Source organism: Sciurus vulgaris, assembly GCF_902686455.1.
Source record: "Sciurus vulgaris genome assembly, chromosome: 12".
NCBI lineage: Eukaryota > Metazoa > Chordata > Mammalia > Rodentia > Sciuridae > Sciurus > Sciurus vulgaris.
Window position 1 is genome coordinate 82467994 of NC_136473.1, and position 23196 is coordinate 82491189.

Below are 23196 nucleotides of genomic sequence, written 5' to 3' on the forward strand. Positions count from 1 at the left end.
TTCATCCTCAGCTGAGCCAATCACAAAGAACAGACTTTATTGATGTATTTGGCACTGAGACCCATACAGTTCCAGAGGCCACTTTGCAACTGCACCAGAGGTTTTACGTAGGACCAATAAGTTACTATCAAGGATGCTCAGAGGTCTCCTAGCTCAGCCTAGGAAGCGGGGCTCCAGGGAGGACACTGGGAGGTGTAGGGGAGATGGGGTGAGCTGCACACTGGAGAAAGGGGCTTACAGACAAGCCAAAGTAGGGCATTTAAACATAATGGGGGAGAATGGACCCCAGGTGGGGACAATAGCAGGATGTGCTAAGAGCACAGGAAGAAATGCCTCGGGCATCTCACAGGCTCCTCCCCTCCCCCACGCTCCTCTGAGGGTCATCCTTGTTCTTCCCTCAGCACCCTTGAGCAATGTGCTACACCACTTTCTCCCATGGGGGAACTGCGCCTTTGGGGTTGGGCGTCAAAATTCTTGGAGTCTTTTGCTATAATCACAGTCTCTGTTCCAGGCCAGGGAACTTGCAGGGAAGCATCCTGCACAGGTGAACTGGAAGTCAGCTCCCCTACCCCTCCTAGTTGCTTTCTTATTGAGGCAAGATGTGCACCTGGGTATCTGACCAGGCAGCACAGGCGGCCCGAGGACGAGAACTCGAGGACTGTCAGTGGTCTTAGCACAGGCAACTTCCAGGATCGCTGTCTCAGCAGCTAGGACAATTTATTAAAGTCTTCTCCAGCATCTCCCATATGTGTACAAAGACTCTCAGGACAGAAGCAAGGTCACCCCTCCCAACTGTGATCCTGAAGGTGCCACAAAAGTGGTGTCTTCCCAGAAATGTTTGTAAACAGGTATTGGTTTCCAGGACCATGACAAAAAGATGTGAGAGGGAGGAGTGGGACAGTGGCCCTCTCAGGAGTGGTTGTCCCGGGGTGAGTTGCTCCTCGGCAACCACCACAGCAGGCCAGCGCCCAGCCCAGCCTCTCAAGCTACAATCTGATACAGCCTCCAACGTAAGGCTCAGAGGCCTGGCAGCCCAGGGCATAAAGTGGGGATAGTGATTGGGGTCCCTAAAGGAGATCTCTGGGGTCAGAAAAATAACAGGGTCCAGGAAGACAAAACTCCGTCAGGATACACTGCCCTTTCACCTGCCGTTTGGTGTGCGTCACAGAGCACATTATAAAGGGAGAAGGAGTCTCCCAGTTTATGGTACCGAGAGACCTGGAAAACCAGGGAAAGTCCTGTACACAAGCATGTGCCATGTCCAGCCTCTAGCAATAAGGAAATAAGAGGGCCAGGAACTGTTTCTTCTCAGAAACAGAGCACAGAGCATTTGAGGACTCCCCAGGGTGGCCCTCTCTGCCACTTGTCTTGCATAAGGAGACAAGTTCTATCAGCAGACAGGGAGGGTCGTAAGTCCAAGAGGCCAGACTATGGGGGGTTAAAGCCTAATCATATTATAGGGACCTTGATGACAAATCACAGATATAAATCCTCAAGTCAGAGCTTCTGAAAAAACTTGTGTAAAAAAAAAAGAAAAAAAGAGAAGTCTCAGCTCCAGTTCATCGGCCTGCGATGGGGTGGGGGAGCTGAAGGAGGCACTCAAGGTGAGGGGTCACAGCCTCAGCCCCACCATAGAACAAGTCTTTTCCAGTGGTGGCTGAGGCATCCGGAGCACAGTTACACCTGGCTGATGATCTCTCCATTCTCAGGGACAAAGACTTGCACAGGAGCCCCCTCGGCCGACCTCCGGAGCACACACACTGTGGGCACCTGAAGAAAGGACAAGTGGGTGAGTGAACCAGGGGCAGTGTCAGGACAGCAACCCCCATATTGCACCATCCTATCCCTTGAGGATACAGCAACAGAGCCCTGGAACTCAGCCTCCCCAGGGACTACTCTTTATCCATTTGCCACTCCAGGTTCCTTTGGGGGATGACAGACACCCTGATCTCCTCCATCCCCCTATCCTGGGCTCACTTTTCATCACCCTCCCTGTCTGGCAGGTTGGGATGGGCCAAGCCTAGCTAAGGACAGGTCTGAACTCGCAGGAAGGGAACAGCACGTCAGTGGGAGGGTGCAGTCTGGGACTGGGCCAGAGCGCTACCCAGCCTGGGATGGGCAGCTGCAGCCCAAAGAACTGGTGATGGGGAGGGGCACGCAGCTGTGCTGCTGGGAATCTGGGGTCTCAAAGAGGCAGCCTGTTGGTAACTTCTGGAGCACATCCCCTGCAGAGCCCTTGGTACCAGGGAGGGAGCATAAAGAAAGGATTCATGCCTACTATCCCACTTCCAGAATGAAGGAACTGGGTCCATGGAAAGCAAGGTTGCTCTCTAACCTGGTGTCAGCATTCTTGCCTATATATAGCCCAGGGACCTGGTCCTTGGCCTCTGGAGGCCCAGATAACACTGTCACTTATCTGATACTTGCTGTGCATTGCCCTAATCATTTCAGTCTCTGAACTCTCCTATGAGATAAGTCCTTTAATTACTCCCATCTTCTGGAGGGAGAAACAGGCTCAAAGGAGTTAAGTAACCTATCCAACCATATAGCTTGTAAGTAGTGGGACTGGAATTTAACCTGGTAGTTTAGCTCGAGGGTCTCTTAACTAAGACTCCATCTGCTTCTCAGAATGGTGCCGTGGAAGGTGTCATGGAGGAACTTGATTTCAGGCAATCACAGGTTCTGGTTTCCACAAACCTATTTTGTGACTCTCCTTTTGTCCCAGGTCCTCCAGTAGGGACTTTTCAGGGGCTAATTTGGCTTAGACTTTTGATTACAAAGAAGCTTATCTGCTTTGTGGATCATCTGTGGAGCCATTAGGGAGAAAAAAACCTCAGCTATCTTCCAGGTTCATCTCCACCGGGGCACACTGGTATGTACTCTTGAGCTAGATATGGCAGGCAAAACCAGCAGGCGCCGCAGGAAGTCGAGCGTCTTCCAAAGCCAAGAGGAAATGTTTTTCGGGCCTGACCTTCCTAGCTGGGGATTACCTCGCCCCTGGGCAGCCGGTCTGATTCTCCATTCTTGGACCTGTTGGAAAGTAGCTCTGCCCCTGCCGGTGGCCCCTGCTGCCTGGCCCCAGGTCCCTCCAGAGCAGCCGTACCTGCGTCCGGGGCCCCAGGGCTCGCCCGAAGCCCTCTCTCCCCGGGGGCAGGCTCCTGACCCGGAAAGCCCCTTGGCGGTCGAGCGAGTGGGGGCGACTGTTCCGTAGGCGGGCCCGCTCATGCCACCACTTGAGCTCCTCGGAGACCGCGGCCTTGCTGAGCCCCCGGCCTGCGGGGCTGTCCTTCAGGGAGGGCGTCCGCACGATGCGGCTGTGGGAGGGCACCAGGCGCTGGTAGCGCAGAAGCGCGCCCTCCTCCTCGTACGCAGCCCGGCACAGCTCCCACTCGCCCGGCGGCAGGTGGCCCTCGGCCACCATCAAGTACCGCCCTGCCGGGAAGTAGCCGGCAGGCAGCAGCAGCTTGGGGTAGTGGGTGGCCAGCTCTCTGCCACAGGCCGGGCCCCACCCACGGTGGCGAGATGGCTCGGGTGGACAGAGAGGCCTCAGGAAGATGTCGGGGCTGCTGCTGCCCAGGGAGGTGGGGTGGGAGATGCTGGAGACATCGGAGCCACTGTCTTCTGAGCAGGAGTGGCAGGCAGGGTGGGGCAGCGGGGGCTTGCTTGGGGAGAAGCAGGAATCTGGCACGGTCACAGTGTAGTGAGTGGGGCGGCGACGAGGAAAGGCGCTGCGGCCTCGGCCCTCTGCACCTGCGCGGAAGGAATCCACCCTGGAGAGGGAAAGGGAGGTGCAATGAGGTGGAGGTGGGGTGGGGTGGGGTGGGGTGGGGTGGGGGTGGTGAGGACTATGCACCAAGAATGAGTTAAACCCGGAAGGCACATGCTACACCACCCCTAGGCCGAGGCACCGCGCGCATGCGTGGTCTCAAGTTACCCTTCCTCAGTGTAAATAAAGGAACCCCCTCTTAGCCTGCTGGGCAGATACAGCGTATTCCTTCACATTGCTCCTGCTGCTTTCACACACCTGTGAAAAGTAAAGCACGGTGCCTCCCCAGCCTTTTCCACTCAAGACAAACAAATTAATACAGCAGCAGTTCTTTGGTACCTGTGGGGATTGGTTCCAGGGCGCCCATTCAACCTCCCACCACGCTGTGAATATCCAAATCCACAAATGCTCAAGTTCCTTATATAAAGGGTGGTAGTATTTGCATATAACCTACTTATAAGTATATATTCTCCTGTATACCTTAAATCATTTCTAGAGTACTTACAATACCCAATATAGTCTAAATGCTACGTAAATAGTTCCTGAGAGCTGTTGTCCCAGACAACACCCAGTTCAGGTTGCTTGATAAGCACACTTTAGAAGCTTTGATGGTGCACCAGGCCCTCAGGTGGTGTGGCTAATGCCGCCTGTCAGAACTCAGGCACTGAAACCTACCAGGCAGTAAGATGACTTGGAAAGCAGCATACAATCCATTCTCATTATTCCTACCCAGTGCTTGAGAATTTGCCTACTTGCTCAAATTTATTTGCTAATTCCAAAATCAATAGATGCAGCATATTCATAATAACTTGGTGACATTCCCAGAACAGCAAAAAATTTGAGTTGCCTTTTTTTTTGATACTGAACCCAGGGGCACTTTACCACTGAGCTACATCCCCGCGCCCGTCTTTTTTGAGACAGGGTCACAAAAGTTGCTGAGATTGGCCTCAAACTTGTGATCCTCCAGTTTCAGCCTCCTGAGTCACTGGGATTAGAGATGTGTGCCACTGTGCCTAACTAAAAAAAATTTGTTTTGTTTTGTTTTTGTTTTTGGGGGCGGGGGGGTTACTGGGGATCGAACCCAGGGCCTTGTGCTTACAAGGCAAGCACTCTACTGACTGAGCTATCTCCCCAGCCCCCCAACTAAAAAAATTTGAGGTTTTTTTTTATTTTTAAATTTTTTTAGAGTTGATGGACCTTTATTTTATTCATTTATTTATATGCAGTGCTGAGAATCAAATCCAGTGCCTCACACATGCCAGGCAAGCGCTCTACCACTGAGCCACAACCCCAGCCCTGCAGTTGTTTAAAGTGCACCTCCCCAGCTAAGCCTGAACAAGGCCATGCTCTGTTTTCTGGCTTCAGCTCTCAGACTAAACAAGGGTACTTTCCATATTATTTAGTGAACATTTTTTTGCATTTTTCTGCTTTTGCTTGATGATTTTACTATATAAAGTTGGTCCTCTAGTCACGTTAAAATGTTGTCTACAGTTCTGTCTTGTCTAAGTTCTTGTCTAAGCACAAAAAGGCTGCTTTATGGAGAAATGAACTGTGCTAGAGAAGCTTCATTCAGATATGCATTACAATGCCATAGATCATAAATTCAGTGTTAATCAAATGTATTAAATAAAGCTTCTTTAAACAGAGACTCACACAAAACAAGGATGTGTGTGTATGTGTGTGTGTGTGTGTGTGTGTGTGTGAGATCAGTTGGTAAACAATGCTGTGACCAAAGACCCATTGGAACCTAACCTGTATATCCCCTCAAGACAATGGTTCAGTATTTGCTAATTGAGCTTGCAGTGATTTTTAAAGAATGTCACTTCTGAAGATAATGAGAATAGACTGTACATCAATTGAAAAAGAATTGCCCATTGTCAGGGACCAATAATAAGACAATTGTATCTAACAGCACAAGAAAACATGACAAGGGTGGAAATCTTTAGATCAAGTTATGCAAAAAACAAACAAAAACCCCTGGAGTCTTTGTTGTTTTGTTTTTGGTGTGTGTTTGGGGGGGGGGGATGGTTCTGGGGATCAAACCCAGGGCCTCATGCATCTAGGCGAGGGCTCTACCACTGAGCCACATCCCCAACCACACTGGAGTCTTTGAAAGAAAACTTCTTGCTTCATGAGTGACTTACTTTTGACTTTGTTGGTTGGGCTGCATCCCCTTTCTAGAGGTGCCCCAAAAAGGGCTCCTAAGGAGAAGGCAAGGAACTAGCCATATGTCACCCAGGGCATTCCGTCTGTATCCTGAGGTTTGCCACCCTTCATCTGTAGCTCTGGCTGGTAGTGTCCCCACATCTCTATTACGAGCTCTTACCTCAGAGACTGAGACTGGCCCCTCCTTCCCTGCATCTCAGGGGTGGCAGGAGCACTGGTCCGGCCCTGCCGCTGGCCAGGAGCGCTGCGGAGGGGAACCGCATTGTAGGAGGCAGGCTCCGGCAGCCATAGGCTGGAGGCACTGGGCCCGTCCTGCGGTGTGGTGGCCGGGCTGCTGCAAAGGAATTGGAGATAAGTCAGTGACAGGAATATGTCTATATTTAGGGGCTTGAGAAGAGCAGAAGGACGGAAGCACAGCATCCTTCCAAGCTGGCAAACCGCTAGCATCCTTGGGAAGATACCAATACCCACGCCCCCTCACCTAGCAAAGGAGAGGGGTCTCCTCCACCTTTCCCCTTTTGCCTGCCCCACCTGGGCCACCAGGCAGTTCCCACCTATTCCCAGACCTCCTTTCCTTCCCACACTGACCTGGACTCGCTACTGGGCTCAGAAGACTTCCTAGGCTTCTCATAGGGGTGGTCGAGGCTGGTCTCCTTCCAAGGGCTATTCTGGATCGGAGCCCGCTCCAGACCCCCAGGCTCAGGTCCTGCTGGTTGCAGTCCCTCCAGGCTCTGGGGTGGGAGAGGCCGGGAAGGCAGGGCTGGGGACTCTGGGGGAGGTTTTGGCACTTGGGAGTCCTCTGCAGGGGTAAAAGAAACCTGGTAAGGACAAAGGCTAGGGAAACCGGCCCAACAAGAACCTCCACAGCCATGCCTGGCGCTACCTCCATGTCCCACTTGTCCGACTGCTCCAGGCGATGGCTCCAGCCCCATACATTCAAAATAGTTTTCTTTTCCTGTGGAACTTGCCCCCCACAACACACAGTCCTACTTTACACTTGCCTCTTTCAAGAAAGCTCCCTGGGATGACTCCTCAGCTCACATTACTCCACTGTCTAACTTTGCTCCAGGCCATCAGCTTGTCTTCTGTTTACCGTTTTTTTTTTTTTTTTTTTTAATTTGCTCCTGCCATGCCAAGTGCCCTGTTCCTTATTGGCCTAGGCACTCCCTTGGGCAGGACCGCACCACCTTCTTGATCCACCTTGACCCCAATACCTTTAACATTTGTAAATTCTTCACCTGTAGACTTGTGTTTCCTACCCCCATGCTGCCTCTTCAACACTACCAATGACTGAGCAGATGCCTCTTTGGCCCTGACTGGTTCCACTTGAAATACAGCCCCAGGGTAAAAGTGAGACATCTGAGGTTGATAGGCTCTTCTGGAATTCACCTTTCCTTAACTTTGTCCAAAGAACTAAACTTTTAGAATGACAGATGGTCAGCACATCCCTACCCTCAATCAAGTTCATGCAAGAGCACATGAAAACCAGTATCAGGCCTGTGTGAGACCCTGAGCTGGCACCCTGCCTCATTAAACCTTCCACTCCCTATTTGAAGTCCTCACTAGTAAACTCTGCCAAAGCCCCAGGGTCCTGCAGTAGGAGCCCAGTCTTGACTGTAACCCTCAAATCTTCCCTCTCACCTTCCTCCAGGAGTAGCCCATCAGACAGGGAGCTATCATCTGAGGCACTGAGCTCTGAGAAAATCAAAAGGGATAGAAGAGAAGGAAGGGAGGGAATTAATGCATAGATACAAGTCATCAGCCACAGTGAACCTGACCCCTCTCCTAGGATGGCACCGTTAGCATAAAATACCCACTGGACGCTAAAAACAATACTGTGAAGTTATTACTCGGAAGTAGAAAAAAAAATTCAGAAGTCAGTGGCGAGAAGACAGGAAACCTGATTTTAATCCTCACTGTCATTAACTATGCAACTTGAATAAGCATTTCAGTGATCTGGACCTCAGTTTCCTCATCTGTTAAAAAGTAAAAAATAAGGGCTAGGGTTGTGGCTTAGTGGTAGAGCTCTTGCCTAGCACGTGTGAGACACTGGGTTCCATTATCAGCACTGCATGCATATAAATAAATAAATAAAGGTGCACTGGCAGCTAAAAATATAAAAATAGAATAAAATATATTTAAAAAATAAAAAATAAATGTTAAAAAGCTAGGGTTTCCTGGCAATGGAAGCGTAAGGCACAAAGAACCATTTTGGCAGGACTTTGGGATGAAAAGAATTTTGCCAACTTTTCTGTAGCCTTTTAACATCACATCTTTTAACTCAACTCAAGGGTCCCAAATCTAAGATCTCCTGCATTACTAGCAGAAGAGCAGAACCAAGTGGGAATCTGAGCTGTGGGACTGTGAGGCAAATTTAAATTGGGGTCTGGCTGGCCAGCCCTGAGGAAGGTTCTTCAATTGGTGATATGGCAGGTCACCTGGAGGAAATGGAGTGTGGCACTTTTGCATGGAGCATAGCTGTCACCCAGGAAATCAGAGGGAACTTATTTTTGCCATTGCCCCTAACAAATGTAAGCTTTCAGATCTTAAGAATGTGACCTGGCTAGAACTCACAAAACATTTCCAATTGTGTTTAACATGGAAAATGAGGAAAAATGGTGAATAATGTTTCTACTATGCCAATCCTAAGAAATATATATATATATATATATTTCATGTGATCCTCATAAAAAAAAAAAAAAGGTAGCTATTATCATATCCATGTAACAGTTGAGGAATTGGAGTCTTGGAGTAATGTGGTATGTTTCAATCCACCAAAAGATAGTTGAGTCAGACTTCACACCCAGATGACTACAGTCTGTCCTATTAACCATCACCCTTTCTTGGCTTTCCTGTTAGCTAGCATCTAATGCATGGGTCATTACCAGAAGATTCTAAGAAAAATAATCAGGTCCAACCATTTTGAACTCCTTTATAAAAGGGGTTAGTCAACTACAGGTCATGCACCAAATCTAGTCCACTGGCTGTTTTTTACAAATAAAGTTTTATTGGAACACACATAAACATTGTTTACTTCTTAGCACTAACATTATACAGTGGAATAGTTTTGATAATTGACCATATGGCCCACAGAGTTTAAAATATTTACATCTGGCCCTGTATGAAAAAAAAATTGCCAATCTTTGATCCATAACTAAAAAAAAAATACAAACTACCCAGAGTAGTTCTTAAATTCTGTAGGGCATATGGTGCAAGGAGCTAGGCCTGAACCCACAGTCGCCAGCCAGCCACCATTTTGCTTGGTTTACAGCTAGGCTTTGCTCTGGAGTTCAGCTGAGGCACTTTTTGGTTGAATTCTGGTTCCCTGCCTGTTCTTTTTTTTTCCCCACAAAACCTGGCGAACAAAGACTTATTTTTTACAAATGTCAAGTTGAGGGAATTATGGAATTCTTACTCTAGCAGCCAAGCAATCCAACCCACAACCAAGTCCTGTGTTGCAGTTAGACTATATGGTCCAGGGAAGAAACCCATCATTCTCTGGTACCCCTCATCTTCATATAATCAAGCAGATCAGTTTTATAGTCAAAAGATTCAATGCAAAGAGGGGAGTCTGAGACTCACTGCCTTTGGAGAAGTGGGGGCGGGGAAGATGTCAATCAGACAAACAGGTGCTCCTCGGGGCTGCTCACCATCTCAGCCCCCAGCCCCATCCAGTCTTGGCTCAACTTTGTCCTGCCCTCCATCCATTGACTTTCTCTCACAGCAGCATGCCCCAGGTAGAGTGGCAACCAGAAAGGCCATTCTTACAAACTCTGAGCATTCTCAAAGCTACACTGTTCAACATGGTGGCCACCAGCTGCACGAGGCTTCGCTCACTGAAATTAAATAAAAGTAAAAACTCAGCCAGCTACAGTGGTGCACACCTGTAATCCCAGCAACTGGGGAATCTGAGGTAGGAGGACCACAAGGTCGAAGCCAGCCTTGCTAACTTAGTAAGACCTTAACTCAAAATAAAAAGAGTTGGGGGGTGCAGCTTAAGGTAGAGTGCCTCTGGGTTCCATCCTCAGCACCAAAAATAAATAAGTAAATAAATAATCAGTTCTTCAGTCACACGGACCACAGTTCAAATGCTCGATAGCCACATGTGACTTGTTACTACCATATTCAATAGCACAGATAAAGGGGCACTTTCAAATGCAAAAATCCTATAGAGAGTATTGTTAAAGACTGGTACTGTCAATGAACACATGCATACTGAGCACCTACTACATTACAGAGGGAGCCAGGGGTGGCTCCCATCAGGTTCGCTGACTGCTCCCTGCCACTTTCAGAGTACTGGCTAATTACTCTCACCTGGCACAATTACAGACTGAATAACCCTTGTGTGGATATCAAGGGTGTGAATGTGTTTGGGGCCTTTCAGTTTGTTTGCTTATTTTTCCTTTTAATTCAAAATACTTTTTAACTACTATTAATCCTTCTCTCCCTCCATTCTAGGTGAGCATGGCTGGGCAGAGGACCCACAGGACAGGAATTACTTGTCAGAATTACTTTCAAACTCTCAAAGCAGGGCATTTGAACCCAGGACTCCAGGCCCACATGGAAAAAAAAAAGGCCTGAGCCACCATGGGGCAAGTCAGTAGCTGCACCAGCTGTTTCCTCTGCACATCTGTCTCCTGGACTGATTGCCCTGGGAAGGTTTCATAACCTTGGCTCCTGCTTCCCACAAAGGGTTAACAGAGCCCGTGGTGCACCCTGACCTATTCTTCATTCCCCAAAAGGAGCATCATCATTTGCAACAGTGGCAGTAGAGTGACATCCCACTGCCAACCCAGGGCTGGGTCGAAGCTCCGAGAAACCATAAGAAGGGCTTGCCAAGGAGTTGCTGCTGAATGGGAACAAGAGGAGCTGTCCCACTGGAATGGGGTGCATCTCCCCATGCCATCTCCCCATGAGCACAGGCTGGTCCTTAGGGACTAGGTTCCGGCCCAGTTTAGCAGCTGCCTTTCAGGAGAAGGTACATTCCTAGGACCCTGAGGGAATGGAACAGGGATAAAGGCGGGGAGGCTGGATACTGTCCTGCAGCCAGGCCAGAGCCACGAAACAGAAAGAGGTTTGGCTACCAGGCCCTGTCAGCCCCGTGGTGTTCTGGGTTTATTGGTCAACTGTCACATGCAAGCGATGACCTCCTTCTTTGCCATCTGCTCCTGGCTATCAGAGGTGAATTGGCTAGTGCCTATCACACACTGCCTACCCTAAATTAGAGGCCACACTGGGAGCAGGTACTGAGATAACTGCCTGCCTGAGGCACAGGCATGGGGCAAGGAACCAAGTAGGGCTTTCAGGCTTCCATCCAAGTGTCCCTGCCAAGGGAGGAAAGCAGCTGTGGCAAAAAGCCAAGCTGATGTGCAGAGATAGGAGACTGAGAACGAGAGGGAAGCAACCCCTCTCTAAGCCGAGCCTCAGGTCCTGATCCAGCTCTGCCCCACAGCCACTGCCAGCTCCCTACTCCACTTCCCGCCGATGTAGTCAGGGAGGTCCGGGAGCCAAGCAAGGGACTTGGGCGGGACTGAGCCATGGGCATGATGCCCTGCGGACTGGAATGGAGGAATGGAGGGCTGCAAGTCCTGACCTGACGAGCGGGATATGGGTCAGGGCGAAGAGAAACAGTCACACCTCAGGACTCAAAACCACCTTTTGGAAACTAAGCCGGACCGGACACACGGAAGTCACGTGGACGGCTCCTGGCCTTGACAGTTCATGAGGTGCCCCACAGCCACTCAGCTCTGAGGACCAAGGGCTCAGGAACTAAACCGCAGGCACAATACGGAAGAGAGCAGAGAGGAAGGATTCTACTCGTGGCCAGAGCTGTTGCAGATACTGACAGGATTGTGGGTGAGGTACAGCGGGGTTGGATTTCAGCATAAATGTCCCATAAGTGACGAATAGCGACAGCCCAAAACAATTCAGTGATAGGCGGCACCCAGCAGGGTCAGTCCCTTTCTGTCTAACTCTAACTCAAGCAGGGAAAGTGGATCAACTCAGAACCTCAAGCTCAACACACACACACACTACCCTGACCCAGACATGCCAAGGCTCTGTGGGCCTAGAATATTGTAGTTGAGTAAATGCCTGGATTAAGTTCAGGGTTAGTGCAGGGGGATGCCTTCTGTCAAGGAAGTCTTCTCAAAGGTGGTATATTTTCTAGAGGATGCAGAAGGAGGAAGTGGGGTGTTTCTAATGAGGTAGAGGATAGTCTTCCAGGACGGAGAAGGTTTCTTGGAACTACAAGACGGTAAGTATGGGGTCAAGGTGGACCCAGGAAGCAGGTCTGCCCAGCTGGAGCTGATGTAGAGCATTAAACAGTGACAGGCCTGGAGGCAGTACCAGCCAACTGCACATGCAGTGGCACAGAGCCACAGTGCCCACCACCCACACAGGCTGTGTAAGGAGAGCATGTCCAGGGCCTCTCCTGGCAGGGGGCTCACCTCGGCCCAGCGGGGGTACAGTGGCAGGAGCGGGCTGGCTGCTTCGCCTCTCGCCCAGGCGGTGCTGGAGCTCCCGAAGCTTCTTCTCCTCCTGCAGGGCCACATGCTTCCTCTGCCGGCGGGCCTGCCTGCTGAGGTTCTCCTCTGAGCACAGCCTCCGGGCTGCCTCGGTTATCTGCAGCTGCAGGGCCAGTTGGCGCTCTAGGCCGCTCAGGGGGTCCTGAGGTACAGAGCAAGAGGCAGACACTCAGGAGGCCATAGCAGTGCAACCCAGCGGTCTGAGTCCTGTCCTTAAGCCCAAAAAACGTAGTGGAAACAGGCAACAGCATCCAAAGGCTTGGAGCAGAGAGCGGAGTGGTGGCCGATGCCCAGAGCCAACTTGACAGCAAGAGAGGTTGGTGTGGGCACCCACCCCTGTCTGCCCCTGCCAAGCCTGGCTGAGAGGGAACCCAGGTGGGACACTTTCCCTCCTGACCCCAAAGGGTTAGGCAGGCCAGCCCATGGGAAACCATGCCATTCTCACCACGGGGAGGGCACCCCGGGCCCAAGTCATCCCCGCCTCCTCCCTCCTAAACTGAGAAAGAGGCCGGCCCTAGGGGCCAGAGTAACCTGTCTGAGCAGGCAACTGCTCCTCTGGCTTGGTGGTTGGCACTCGTAACTGATCCTCTGCCCACTCTGGGGCCAAGCCCAGTGTCCTCCCTCGAGTTCCCAGCTCTCCAGCAACTGAGGTGACATGCCTCTGCCTGAGAGGGGGTGCCTCTCATCCACATGAAGTCAAGCACCCTCACGGGCTGCAAAGGGGTGAAGGAGGGCGATCCCGACACCTCCACAGGCAGCCTTCGGGGAATGACAAGTGGTCAGGCTTCTACGGTTCCTCACCTCTCGGTGCAAGGCCCACTCATCCAGCTTGTAGGCTGCCCCAATCCTGCGACGGACCTTGGGGACCTTTTCCCCTGGTTTGAGAGGATATTCTGCTGGCAAGGTGCCCGTCAGCTCCTGGGAGGAAGCAAAGTCAAGCCTGGCCCCTCTCCACTTGTCCAGTCCTTGGACAACCTTAGCAGCCTGTCCACCAGCCTGTGACTGGGCCCCTGGACTACTAGGCCACTCAGGTCTCTGCCTACCACTCTAACCCATCACCCCCGGTTATCTTCCCTCTTTAGGATGTTCTGCACTCCCCCCCTTTTCTTCACATCTTCTGATCACTTCCTTCAGAGGGCTGCACCCATCCCCTTCCCAGTTCTCAGTGGCACTGACATCTCCTCCCCCTCCCCCCCAGTAGCCCCTTGTGCCCTGCCTTCCTGTGCCTGGGCCCCTGCCTATGTGCCGTTCTCCTCCACCCAGTGTCCAGATCAAATGCTGCACCAGAGGGGCCCAGACCCTGGTCTGATTTCCAGAATTTCCTCAAGAATGGGGTCCCCCACATCAGCCCCAATATCCCAAAATATGACTCCGGCGCTCCTCAGATTTGGGGGGGGCGGGGACAGGGACTGGCCTGGGCACTCACCGCCTCCCGCAGGCAGAGTCTCCGCAGCTCCTCCAGGCAGGCCTCCAGTCGCGCCTCGAGGGCCCTCTGCTGCTTGCGCACAGCGTGGGTCAGCTCCTTCATTGGGGAGACGGGGCTGTCTGGGCCTGCAGGAGGCAAAGGACACACTCAGGGAAGGCTTTCTCTCTCTTTTTTTTTTTTTTTTTTTTTTTTTTTGATACTGGGTATTGAACCCACTCAACCACTGAGCTACATCCCCATTTTTAGAGATAGGGTCTCACTGAATTGCTTAGCACCTCAGTTTTGCCGAGGCTGGCTTTGAACTCGCCATCCTCTTGCCTCAGCTTCCTGAGCCCCTGGGATTATAGGCATGTGCCACCATGCCCCCCAGGGAAGCCTTTCTTGAACACTTGTTGACCACCCCTAAGGGAGCACACACCTATATACACACGAACACACACACAGACACACATGTGTACACACACACACACACATACACACAGACTCATGCCTGCCCACAAATTACAGGCTAGCTGCTGTGGCCTGTGTCATAACCACAAAACACCACGTTTCCTTGGCTGTCCGACAGTAGCAATGTTACAGATCAGAGGGAAGCGCTGTCCTACCAGGAGACCTGCAGTGGGGGAAGCACTGCATGGTTAGACCGCCTCTCTTCCCCTGCTTTTTCCCCCAAACCCCATGCAGACACACATGCGTCTCCTGTCCTCTGTCAAGGCTAGGCCAGACTATGCCCACAGGCTCAGGCCAACCAGAGAGACAGGACCTTAATACTGGCCAGGTACAATTTTCCAACTTTTTTTTTTTGGTAGCAGGGATTGAACCCAGGGTGCTTCACCACTGAACCACCTCCCCAGCCCGTTTTTATATTTTATCTAGAGACAGGCTCTCACTGAGTTGCTTAGGGCCTCACTCAGTTGCTGAGGCTGGTTTTGAACTCACAATCCTCCTGCCTCAGCCTCCCTAGCCCCTGGGGTTATAGGTGTGCACCACTGCACCTGAGGATTTACCAACTTCTTAGTAATCACTGGGGCTAAGTTGAACATTGCAGTTCCCTGTTCCAGACAGGACTGAAACTCAAGGCCAGACCCCCTCCAGGGAGGAAATCTCCAGTGATCCTGAGGTTTCAGTCCTCTGGTATCTCCCTTCTCCTCCAGCAAATCCCTCTCTGTCCCCTCCCTCCCCAGCTTCCTCAACCTAACCAGCCCCTGGACATTGGGACTCAAGACTCAGGGCTGGGGGCCAGGCAGTGGGATTTCCCCAACCCACTCACCAGACTGCAGGATGATGCCACTATCAGTGTCGCTGACCTCATCCTTACTCTCCATGGTGGATTTCTGGGAGGAGGGGGCACAGAGTAGGGAAGGGCAACACCGGTCCTGGTCTGGAACAGGATGTGTAGGTAGCCTGGAATTCCCCCAGCTTTTAAGAGAAAAGAGAACAACAACCAAAAACTAGGTAAAGCCTTTGGTTCCAGAGTTGAGGAACAGATGCTCGGAGACAGGAAGTGTGGAAGTGATCACGGTGTTTCTCGAAGGACCGGGGTGGGGGCACTCAGAAGGCTCTCTGGAGGTCAGCCTTGCTCTCCCTAGGGCCTCTTTCCAAAGAGATGATTAAGAAGGAGGGGACAAGGAAGATGGGAGGATGACAAAGTAAAGAAGAGGGAAAGGAGGGGGATGATGTCTTCATGGGGGCACAGCAGTCCTTAGCCCAAGAACCTGGGAGGCACAAGGCCTGTCCCACTGCCCCAGTAGGTGAGGGCACTTCAGGAAGTGGTTGGACGCTGGGCACTGGACCAAAGCTGGTCTGGGGCCCCCAAACCCCAGGTCACCTTGGTCTCTTTGGTCCAGGTTATTCATCCGTAGGCAGGTGCAGTCACTCTATGACGGAGAGCTGTCCAAAGCCCTGATATGACCCCTGAGCCACCAACTCTACCTAGGAGATTCCTCAAGGGGAGTCAGCCTGGGTGCCCGACAACCCACAGGCAGGGGAGGCGTGGATAGCCAGGAGCTGGGTGTGGCTCATGAGAGACAGGAAGCTGCCCAAACCCAGGAGGGAGACCACCTGCTCCTCTGCCTCCCCGGGGCCTCAGCAGCACTGGGGCGGTAGTGCGATCCTAGTCGTATGTCCGCCCAGCGGGCACAGTCACCTAAACACCACCTGTGCCTGTCCCCTCTCTCCTCACCAAATCCACACCCCTACTCCGGGTCCCAGCTGGCCAGGGCCTGGCAGCTGCTGGCTGGAGCAGGGGTGGAGAGGGAGGGCGGAGCCCAGGCAGGATCTGGAAGGAGAGGCTGGCCACCTCCTCACTGAGTCAGCCCATTGAGCAAGAGTCCAAAAGTCCTCGAGCTTCTGTCTGGAGCTTATCCTGCCTTCCACTTCAGAGCACGGGCAGGAGGTGCCCCCTCCCCCCACCTGAGAAGCCAAAAGGACGAAAAGTAGCCCTTGGGAAAGCTGACCACACAGCAAGCCAAGGGGGGCTGCTGTCAGCCTGGTCCCCAGTAGTCCCTCTGTCTATCAAGACAGAAAGAGCAGGAACAACAGGTCTGTGTTTATAGACCTGTGTAAACAACACCGCTTATCAATGTACCACGGGCAGCAACAATTAAGTCATAAATAACCCTGGAAACGATATGTACCTTGCACTCTGGAATTTCAATTTTTCAAGAAAATCTAGGGAATACATGATAGAAGTTTAAAAAAATGTTTATGTGGGGCCTCTACAAACATACCAAAGAGAAAGACTGGCCATATATTCCGAGTACCCCAGGGAACTTAGGGTGACTGTTAGCTCTGTACTGTCCACCTGTCCCAAAGTCTTATCTCTCCCAGTACCAAGGAGCAGGTAGCTCAGCCCTCCTTCCATGCTAGCCATCCTCTTACCTTCCCAGCAACCCTAAATGGGAAGGGAGGCCCAAGCCGGCAGCCCCCAGCCCCCAGGAGGAGCTGGGAAGCCGAGAGCAGTCTCAGCTGGCACACTGAGCCTTTTTGGACAAAGGGAGGAGGTAATGTGGGAGGGGAAGCCATTAATTAGTCACACTTGCTAATTAATTATTAACCACCAAGGAGTTGCCTTGGAAAGCTGAGCCAAAGCCTCAGCCCCTGCTTCTGAGTGGGGACTTCCAGGGACTGTGGGGGAGGGTGCCTCAGCATGTCTCCTCTCTCCTCCAGGTTCTCTCTCCAGGGGCCCGCCTGGTCCCTCACTGTCAGGTCAAGGGGGAAGCACTGACGCTCTTGGTGGTCCCAATCTGATGCCGGGTCAACTCCCTGGGCTAAAAGGTGAAGAGCATAGCACCAAAGCCCTGGTTCCGGTTGGGTTACCTGGTTCCCCAGTGTTACCTGGGGAGTCACCTGGCCCTGCTGAGCCTCCTTTTCTCAGATGCACAACGAAGATGAGACCGGGCCGGCCCGAAGCCCTTCCCGATCCCCTGGAGATGAATTTGTCCTCTTTAGACAATGTCAAGCTGAGAAGGAAACCCAGGAAGCCCTGGAGCAGAGCCCACCCCTTCAGAGGCTGCACTGGCAGGCGTGAGGAACCGGTCCCAGAGTCCATGGGAGCAGGCTCAGGCCCCACCCCCACCGGAGGCGGGAGTCTAAGGCTTTTTAGGCATATAAATATGCCTATAGATAAGGCGGTTCAGGTGACACCCCCTCCCCAACTCAGGACCCCCCCCCCCCCCCCCGCACTCCTGCCCTCCAGACCCTCTGCCCCAGCCCCAAAACTGGGCCCTAAGACATAGCCCACTTGGCCAGTGTCCTCGGAAAAAGTCAGAGGAGGAAAGAAGGGGTGCATTGAGAGAAGGGGAAACTCTCCCACACTTTCCCTCAGGCAAGCCATTGAGGATCCTCCATCACAAATGTGCCCCCAAAACCAGGTCCTGGACTTCTCTGCTCCAGCTCATCTCTGCTTGTCTTTTCTCTGGTGAAAATTCAGTCCGGGCCACAGGGACAGACTCCCTGCCCAAGCCCACCAGGAGCTCCCTGTTATCCCTGGGTCCCAAACAGGAGCTGGGAAGTTGGAGGGGGTGGCCAGTGCCTGAGCTCCCCCAGCTCCGGCCAGCCTGCCCCTCAGTCCCAGAGACCCGCCCTACCCTGCCCCACCCTCACCTGCTTCTGAGCTTTAATCCAGGAGTTCCGGAAAGACCCCCTGCTCCCAGGTCAGGGGGGCAAGGGGCCTCGCATGTCACCTCAGGGGCTCCCAGGCCACTTTGTGCTCTCTCTCAGACCGGGCTCCAGTTCTCCACAGGCTGCTGGCCGCCCCTTGCTGGCTGTCCCTCTCGTCCCTCCCGCCGTCCCTCCCAGGCTGCCGGGCCAGGGGAGCCAGGTTACTTGTTAGGACTTGAGTCAGAGGGGAGGAGCAGGTGAGCAAGTCCTTCCCTGAACTAATCCTGCTGCTGACTGTGGCCGGCAGGCAGCTCCTGGGCCTCTGCACTTCCGGGCCAGAGGGGAGCAGGGGAAAGGGGCGCTCCGTGGAGGAATCCAGAAGGAACTGGGGTCCTGACTTCATGGCCGCAAGGCCCCTAGTGCAGTGTGCTGAGCTGTGAAACGCCTCGCGCCCTCCTGACCTGCCTGGATCTCCCTGCTTTCATTGTGTGGCAGTTTCCCTTTCCAGAAATCAAGGAATGTTAAGCCCCTGAAAACAGGGTAAAAAGTTCAGTGTCCGTGGCTAATACCAGCAAGAAATTTACCAACTGACAGGGAGGGTCACTGCTCTTCCCCAGAAACTGAAATGGAGACCCTATCCTGAGTTTTGGCTTTTCCAAATCAAGATTTTAAAACCTTGAGCTGAAGCTGGGGACCATGATATGCTTATAGTCCCAGCACTTGGGAGGCTGAGGCAGGAGGATCACTTGAACCCAGGAGTCTGAGGCCAACCTGAGCAACACAGTGAGACCATCTAAAAAAAGAAGAAGAAAAAAGGGGTTGAGCCATAGTAGAGTAGAAATCCAAGACCCTGGGTTCAATCCCCAGCACACCATCATCATATGTGCAGAAACCCTAGGGTGTTATTCTGGGAGAACCAATGTTCTCTTTTTATACCAGATATTTACACCCAGGAGAATTAAGACCATCACTTCCTTGTTTATTTTACATCCATCCCCTAGCAACATGGTCCATAAGCACCTATTTGAACTTGGTCCTGTCCTTTAATCCACAGAAGAATCTCTATGACCCCAGGCCTTTAGCACACTTCTCAAATGCAAGGGACCCGAGACCAAGATGGAATTGTTCTCTATAAATAAATAAATAAATAAATAAATAAATAAGTCTCTAGGTTTCCCAGTCTATTGGTTCTCAAACAAATGGCAAGCTTTTTGGAATCCAGCCTGTTTAAAGGGGGAAGCAGGGCTGGGGATGTGGCTCAGTGGTAATCCCTGGTACCAAAAAATAGGGAGGGGAGCAGAGCCTAGGCTGACCATTACAGGTGGAGATGCTGCAGACCAGGGCTGCCATCTTCATCCTACCACCTCCCCTCCCCCAGCCCAGATCCGTCCACCATGCTGTTGGCAGACCCAGCACTCAACACCTACCTAGATCTCTCTCCTCCCACACCCCTAAGGACCTCTGATGCCCCCAACTCTCAGTGCAGGGATGACACAGATGCCCTCAGTCAAGCATCTCCTTGGAGCAAACTCTGTCACAGAGTCTGCCACCTTCCCTTCCCCTTCCCCTTCCCTGGCACCCCCCACGCCTCATTCCTGTACACACCCTCTTTCCAAATAACACTTGTCCCAGAGTTCTCCAGGCAGACCTCCTCCTCCTCTCCCCAAGCTGAGGCTAAGGGGCCCTCACAGGGGACAGTCCCTCCACAGAGTGGGGTGCATGCTCTCTGGGCCTCCCAAAGAACCCCTAGCCCTTCCCCTCCCCTCAGGCCTCCACAAAGCTGCAGTGACTCCCCAGCCCCCTGCAGGTTTGTACTTTCAACCCATATCAAACAAAAAGGGGTTGACTCTGGCCAAAAGCAGCCCTTCTTCTGCCTTGCCCATCCCCCAGCTCCAAGTGGGGAGGATGGTGGAAGTTTCTAGAATCAATTCATAGCTCGAATTTTTTAATGCATAAAACAAAATTAAGAGAATATTTAAGAGAACCAATTATATTGACATACAGTTCTAAAACCAGAAAAACATAGCAACATGTATGCTTTTTTATTAGCATTAAACAGGATCCAGCGGCGGATAATTTCATGCAATTTCAGATTGATAAGTGTCAATGACCTTTCAGGACAGCTGTGACAGCTGCAATGTGATATGGAATGGTGAATCCTATTAATGGCAAGTCCCAGGTCCAGCAGCGCTACTCTGGTTCCTTACCTTCAGAGGTGAAGGCGATGCTAAATTTCTGCTAAAGGGTGATGAAAAATAAAGATGCCATTCCCCACTTTCCCATCTAAGTCTGCAATCCTCTGTGGTCTCTCTACAGATGCCATGGTGCCCTCAGGTTGCCCACCGAGTTCAGGGAAGAGAGAGAAGTTAGCTAAGGCCTGTGCACACCGGGACATGAATTCCTTAACTTGTCTTCCAGGAAAAACCTTCAGGCCTTTTGCTAATGATTCTTACAGTTTGGAACCAGCTTTTGAAGAATGGACATGAGCAGAAGCCAGGTCCTCTGGTCAGTGATGTCACCAGTTCAAAATCCTCTGAGCAGAACACAATTACCCCCAAAAGCATGCAACCTGTGACGAGGCATTCCTTCCAATCAGCAAGAAACATCTCCCTTCCCCCTTCCTACAAATTCCCCAACTACCAGTTGGGGATCAGGGATTTGAACTCACAGCTCCTGGCCTCCTTGCTAGTGGCCATGAAATAAAGCTTTTCCTTTTTACAAAATTCTGATGTCACAGAATTGTCTGCTATGTGTGTTGGGCTGCAAGCCCTTGCTTGGTAACAGAAGTACAGATTGATCAGTTTGCATTGAACTTCGGAAATTCTAGAAGAAACCTTGCTCCCCCAAATTTACACCCAACATTTTTCAACCCAACAGAATCTAGGGTTTGGGATGAGGCTGGCAAACCAATCCTCCCACTAAGAACCTGGGGGAGGCTCCATGGGAATGGGCTGATTGCAACCACATACAACTTAAAATACCAGGGGTGAGACCAGCTGGCAATTTGGAACACAGAACACCACTTAGGCCAGTCAGGAACTGATGCTGCAACCTCAAATCCCAGAGCAACATCACCAACACCACCAGCAGGTGAGGAAGTGGGGTTTCCTTGGCATTATAGTCTTTGGAATCTGGTCTTGGTGGGCAAAAGCCCTCCCTCAGGAAAAGAAAAACTGCTTTAGGATTTTCATTTGCTCAGAAGTCCTGAGTCAGAAACTTCCACAACTCTGTAGCCATACAACTCTGCCACCGCTTTTCAAAGTTCCTTCTATTAGGTTTATTTGGATACACTGGGATCCAAAAATTTTTAAACCATCCTACCTTCTCACATCCTCAACAGCACGGGGACAGGTACAGTCAGACACTTTTCTGAATTTTTACTTAATGAATTAAATCAATGATCAGACGCTAGAGCTAACAGTGGAAACAGAGGAAGGGAACTAGCCCAGAACCCTCCAGGGAAAAGAGATGAGAGATCTGTTTTCTTTCTCCACTCTCCTCCCTGCCCTCTGGGAAAGGTGTTCGCCTCCTCCAGGCGACAGTGGAGTGAGTGAGCTGGGACCGGGGAACTCCGGGTTGGTAGGAATGCGCCCTGAAACCAGACCTCTAGGCTTTCAGTAAAAAGCCCCTTTGTCCTGTCCACCCCGCTCCCCTCCCCCACCGCGCCCTCTACTTCCAGGCCGGCCTGAGACTTTGCTCCTTTTGTTCGGCTGCTTCTGGCTTCCCGGAACCTGGCCAGGAGATCCACAGGCAAGAGGAAGGTGGACGGGGAAAGGTTGAGGACTTAAGAGACGCATTTTTTGATAGTCCAGGGTTCCTGCCCCCTCGGTACAATTACCCCATTCCCTGTAAGACGCCCCCAACGCCGCGAAGGATGAAGAGCGTGGGTTCAGCGGCTTGATCCCCCTAGTTCACGCGCGCGGGTCCCCCCTAAGTTTTCCCCTTACCTGTCCCAGGGAGCCTGCCCCCGCGCCCCCCGCGCCTGCCTCGCAGCTTCAGGAGCTGTCTGTCCAGGCCATCTTCCCACTCCCCACGTCTTCCCCCGGCCTTCCCTCCTCCCCGGAGGTATTTCATTTAACTTCGGCATTTGCAGCATCCCAAATGTTAAAGATCCCAAGACATCTGTCCCCTGGGGCGTACCAAGGACCAGAGGAAAGAGGGGAAGATGCGGGAAGGGACTCGAGATTCCGATCCAAGAGTCGGGGCGGGGCCTCGCGCTGGGGTGGGAAGGTGCTGACCCGGGTGGGTGTCCGGTGGGAGCGGCGGCTCCGGGGGCGAGGCTGTCCCCCTGCTCCCGCCGCCCGCCTCCCGCGTGGCGGGACACCCCCGGCGCTGCCAGTTTCCGCAGCCCGGGCGGGAGGAGGCTCCTCTCGCGGTCCGAGTGCCGCCTTTCATCGGCGCGCTCCGGCCGGGCTGGGGGCAGGTTTCGTTCCTGGAGACCCCAGGGTGGGAGAATGCACAGACCGGCAGGAGGGGGCCGCCGCTCCCGCTTCTCACTGCCGCGCAGTTTGCTGCAGAGCCGCGGGAGTGCGGGTGGAGCTGAGTCGGAGTTGCCTCCCTTCCTGCGGCCCCAGCCCGATCCTGCTGCTGGGGCCCGGCTGGCCAAACTCCGGCTATTTAAAGGGAAGGAGCGCGCTCCTGGGGAGCGCCTCCTGCTGCTCGTCGCGAGCCGGTGGCCGGTCCCTTCATTCACTCTTTTGCACTTTCCTGTTTTCATTTGTTCAGTTAACATTTATTGAGCACCTACTAATGTCCAGCATGATGGGCCAAAATTCAAGCTCCTACACTGAAAGCTTCCTTCGTCTAATGCAAGCAACGATTGTATCCGAGAGGCAGGGGTAGAGGCCAGAGCCTGGAGACGGGAGGTCGACCCCGCAGTGAGTCCCCAAAGCCTGGTCAAAGGCGAATGTCAGGAAACTTGAGACAGCAGTGAAAGAGATGTACAAAAGCGTAGTGGTAAAGGAGCACAGCAGGTCCTGGGATCAAGAGGACGGAAGGGTACCCAAGATAGAGGAGGGATGAGGCTAAGTGGAGTCAGGGTCCCTTCAGGACGCAGGGAAGCGCCTGGTGGTTGTTCAGGGTGTGTTTATCGAACACAGGACGTCCACCCACAACCTTCCCCGCTTCTGCTCTTGGCCACTGCTGCTTAGCCAGATGCTTTAAAGGCACATGAGCTAAATGGAAGGGGGCGGGCTGGCTAAGGAGTCAAG

General features: G+C 52.4%; 1 protein-coding gene across 6 annotated transcripts; it reads right to left on the reverse strand.

The window, feature by feature from the left end:
- Positions 1-15: 15 nt before the first annotated feature.
- Positions 16-22097, reverse strand: INAVA (innate immunity activator). Of its 6 annotated transcripts, none has more exons than XM_079107837.1 (10): positions 21934-22097; positions 15156-15304; positions 13886-14010; positions 13261-13377; positions 12382-12601; positions 7574-7627; positions 6521-6731; positions 6093-6266; positions 3104-3770; positions 16-1770 (listed from the first exon to the last, which is right to left on the reverse strand). In XM_079107837.1, the coding sequence occupies exons 1-10, from the start codon at positions 22080-22082 to the stop codon at positions 1678-1680; spliced, it is 1959 nt and encodes a 652-aa protein (XP_078963963.1). In that variant the 5' UTR covers positions 22083-22097; the 3' UTR covers positions 16-1677. The 6 variants fall into 6 exon arrangements, with proteins under 6 accessions (XP_078963963.1, XP_078963965.1, XP_078963967.1 ...); XM_079107839.1 differs by lacking the exon at positions 21934-22097 and adding an exon at positions 17990-18712; XM_079107841.1 differs by lacking the exon at positions 21934-22097 and adding an exon at positions 17222-17473.
- Positions 22098-23196: the final 1099 nt, after the last annotated feature.

Excerpts from the sequence above, each read along its gene's own strand:
- INAVA (XM_079107837.1), bottom strand. The coding sequence starts at position 22,082 with ATGCTGCAAATGCCGAAGTTAAATGAAATACCTCCGGGGAGGAGGGAA. Across the intron at positions 15,305-21,933 it reads GGGCAGGCTCCCTGGGACAG|CTGGGGGAATTCCAGGCTAC; the intron begins GTAAGGGGAAAA and ends TTCTCTTAAAAG. Across the intron at positions 14,011-15,155 it reads TGGCATCATCCTGCAGTCTG|GCCCAGACAGCCCCGTCTCC; the intron begins GTGAGTGGGTTG and ends TGCCTCCTGCAG.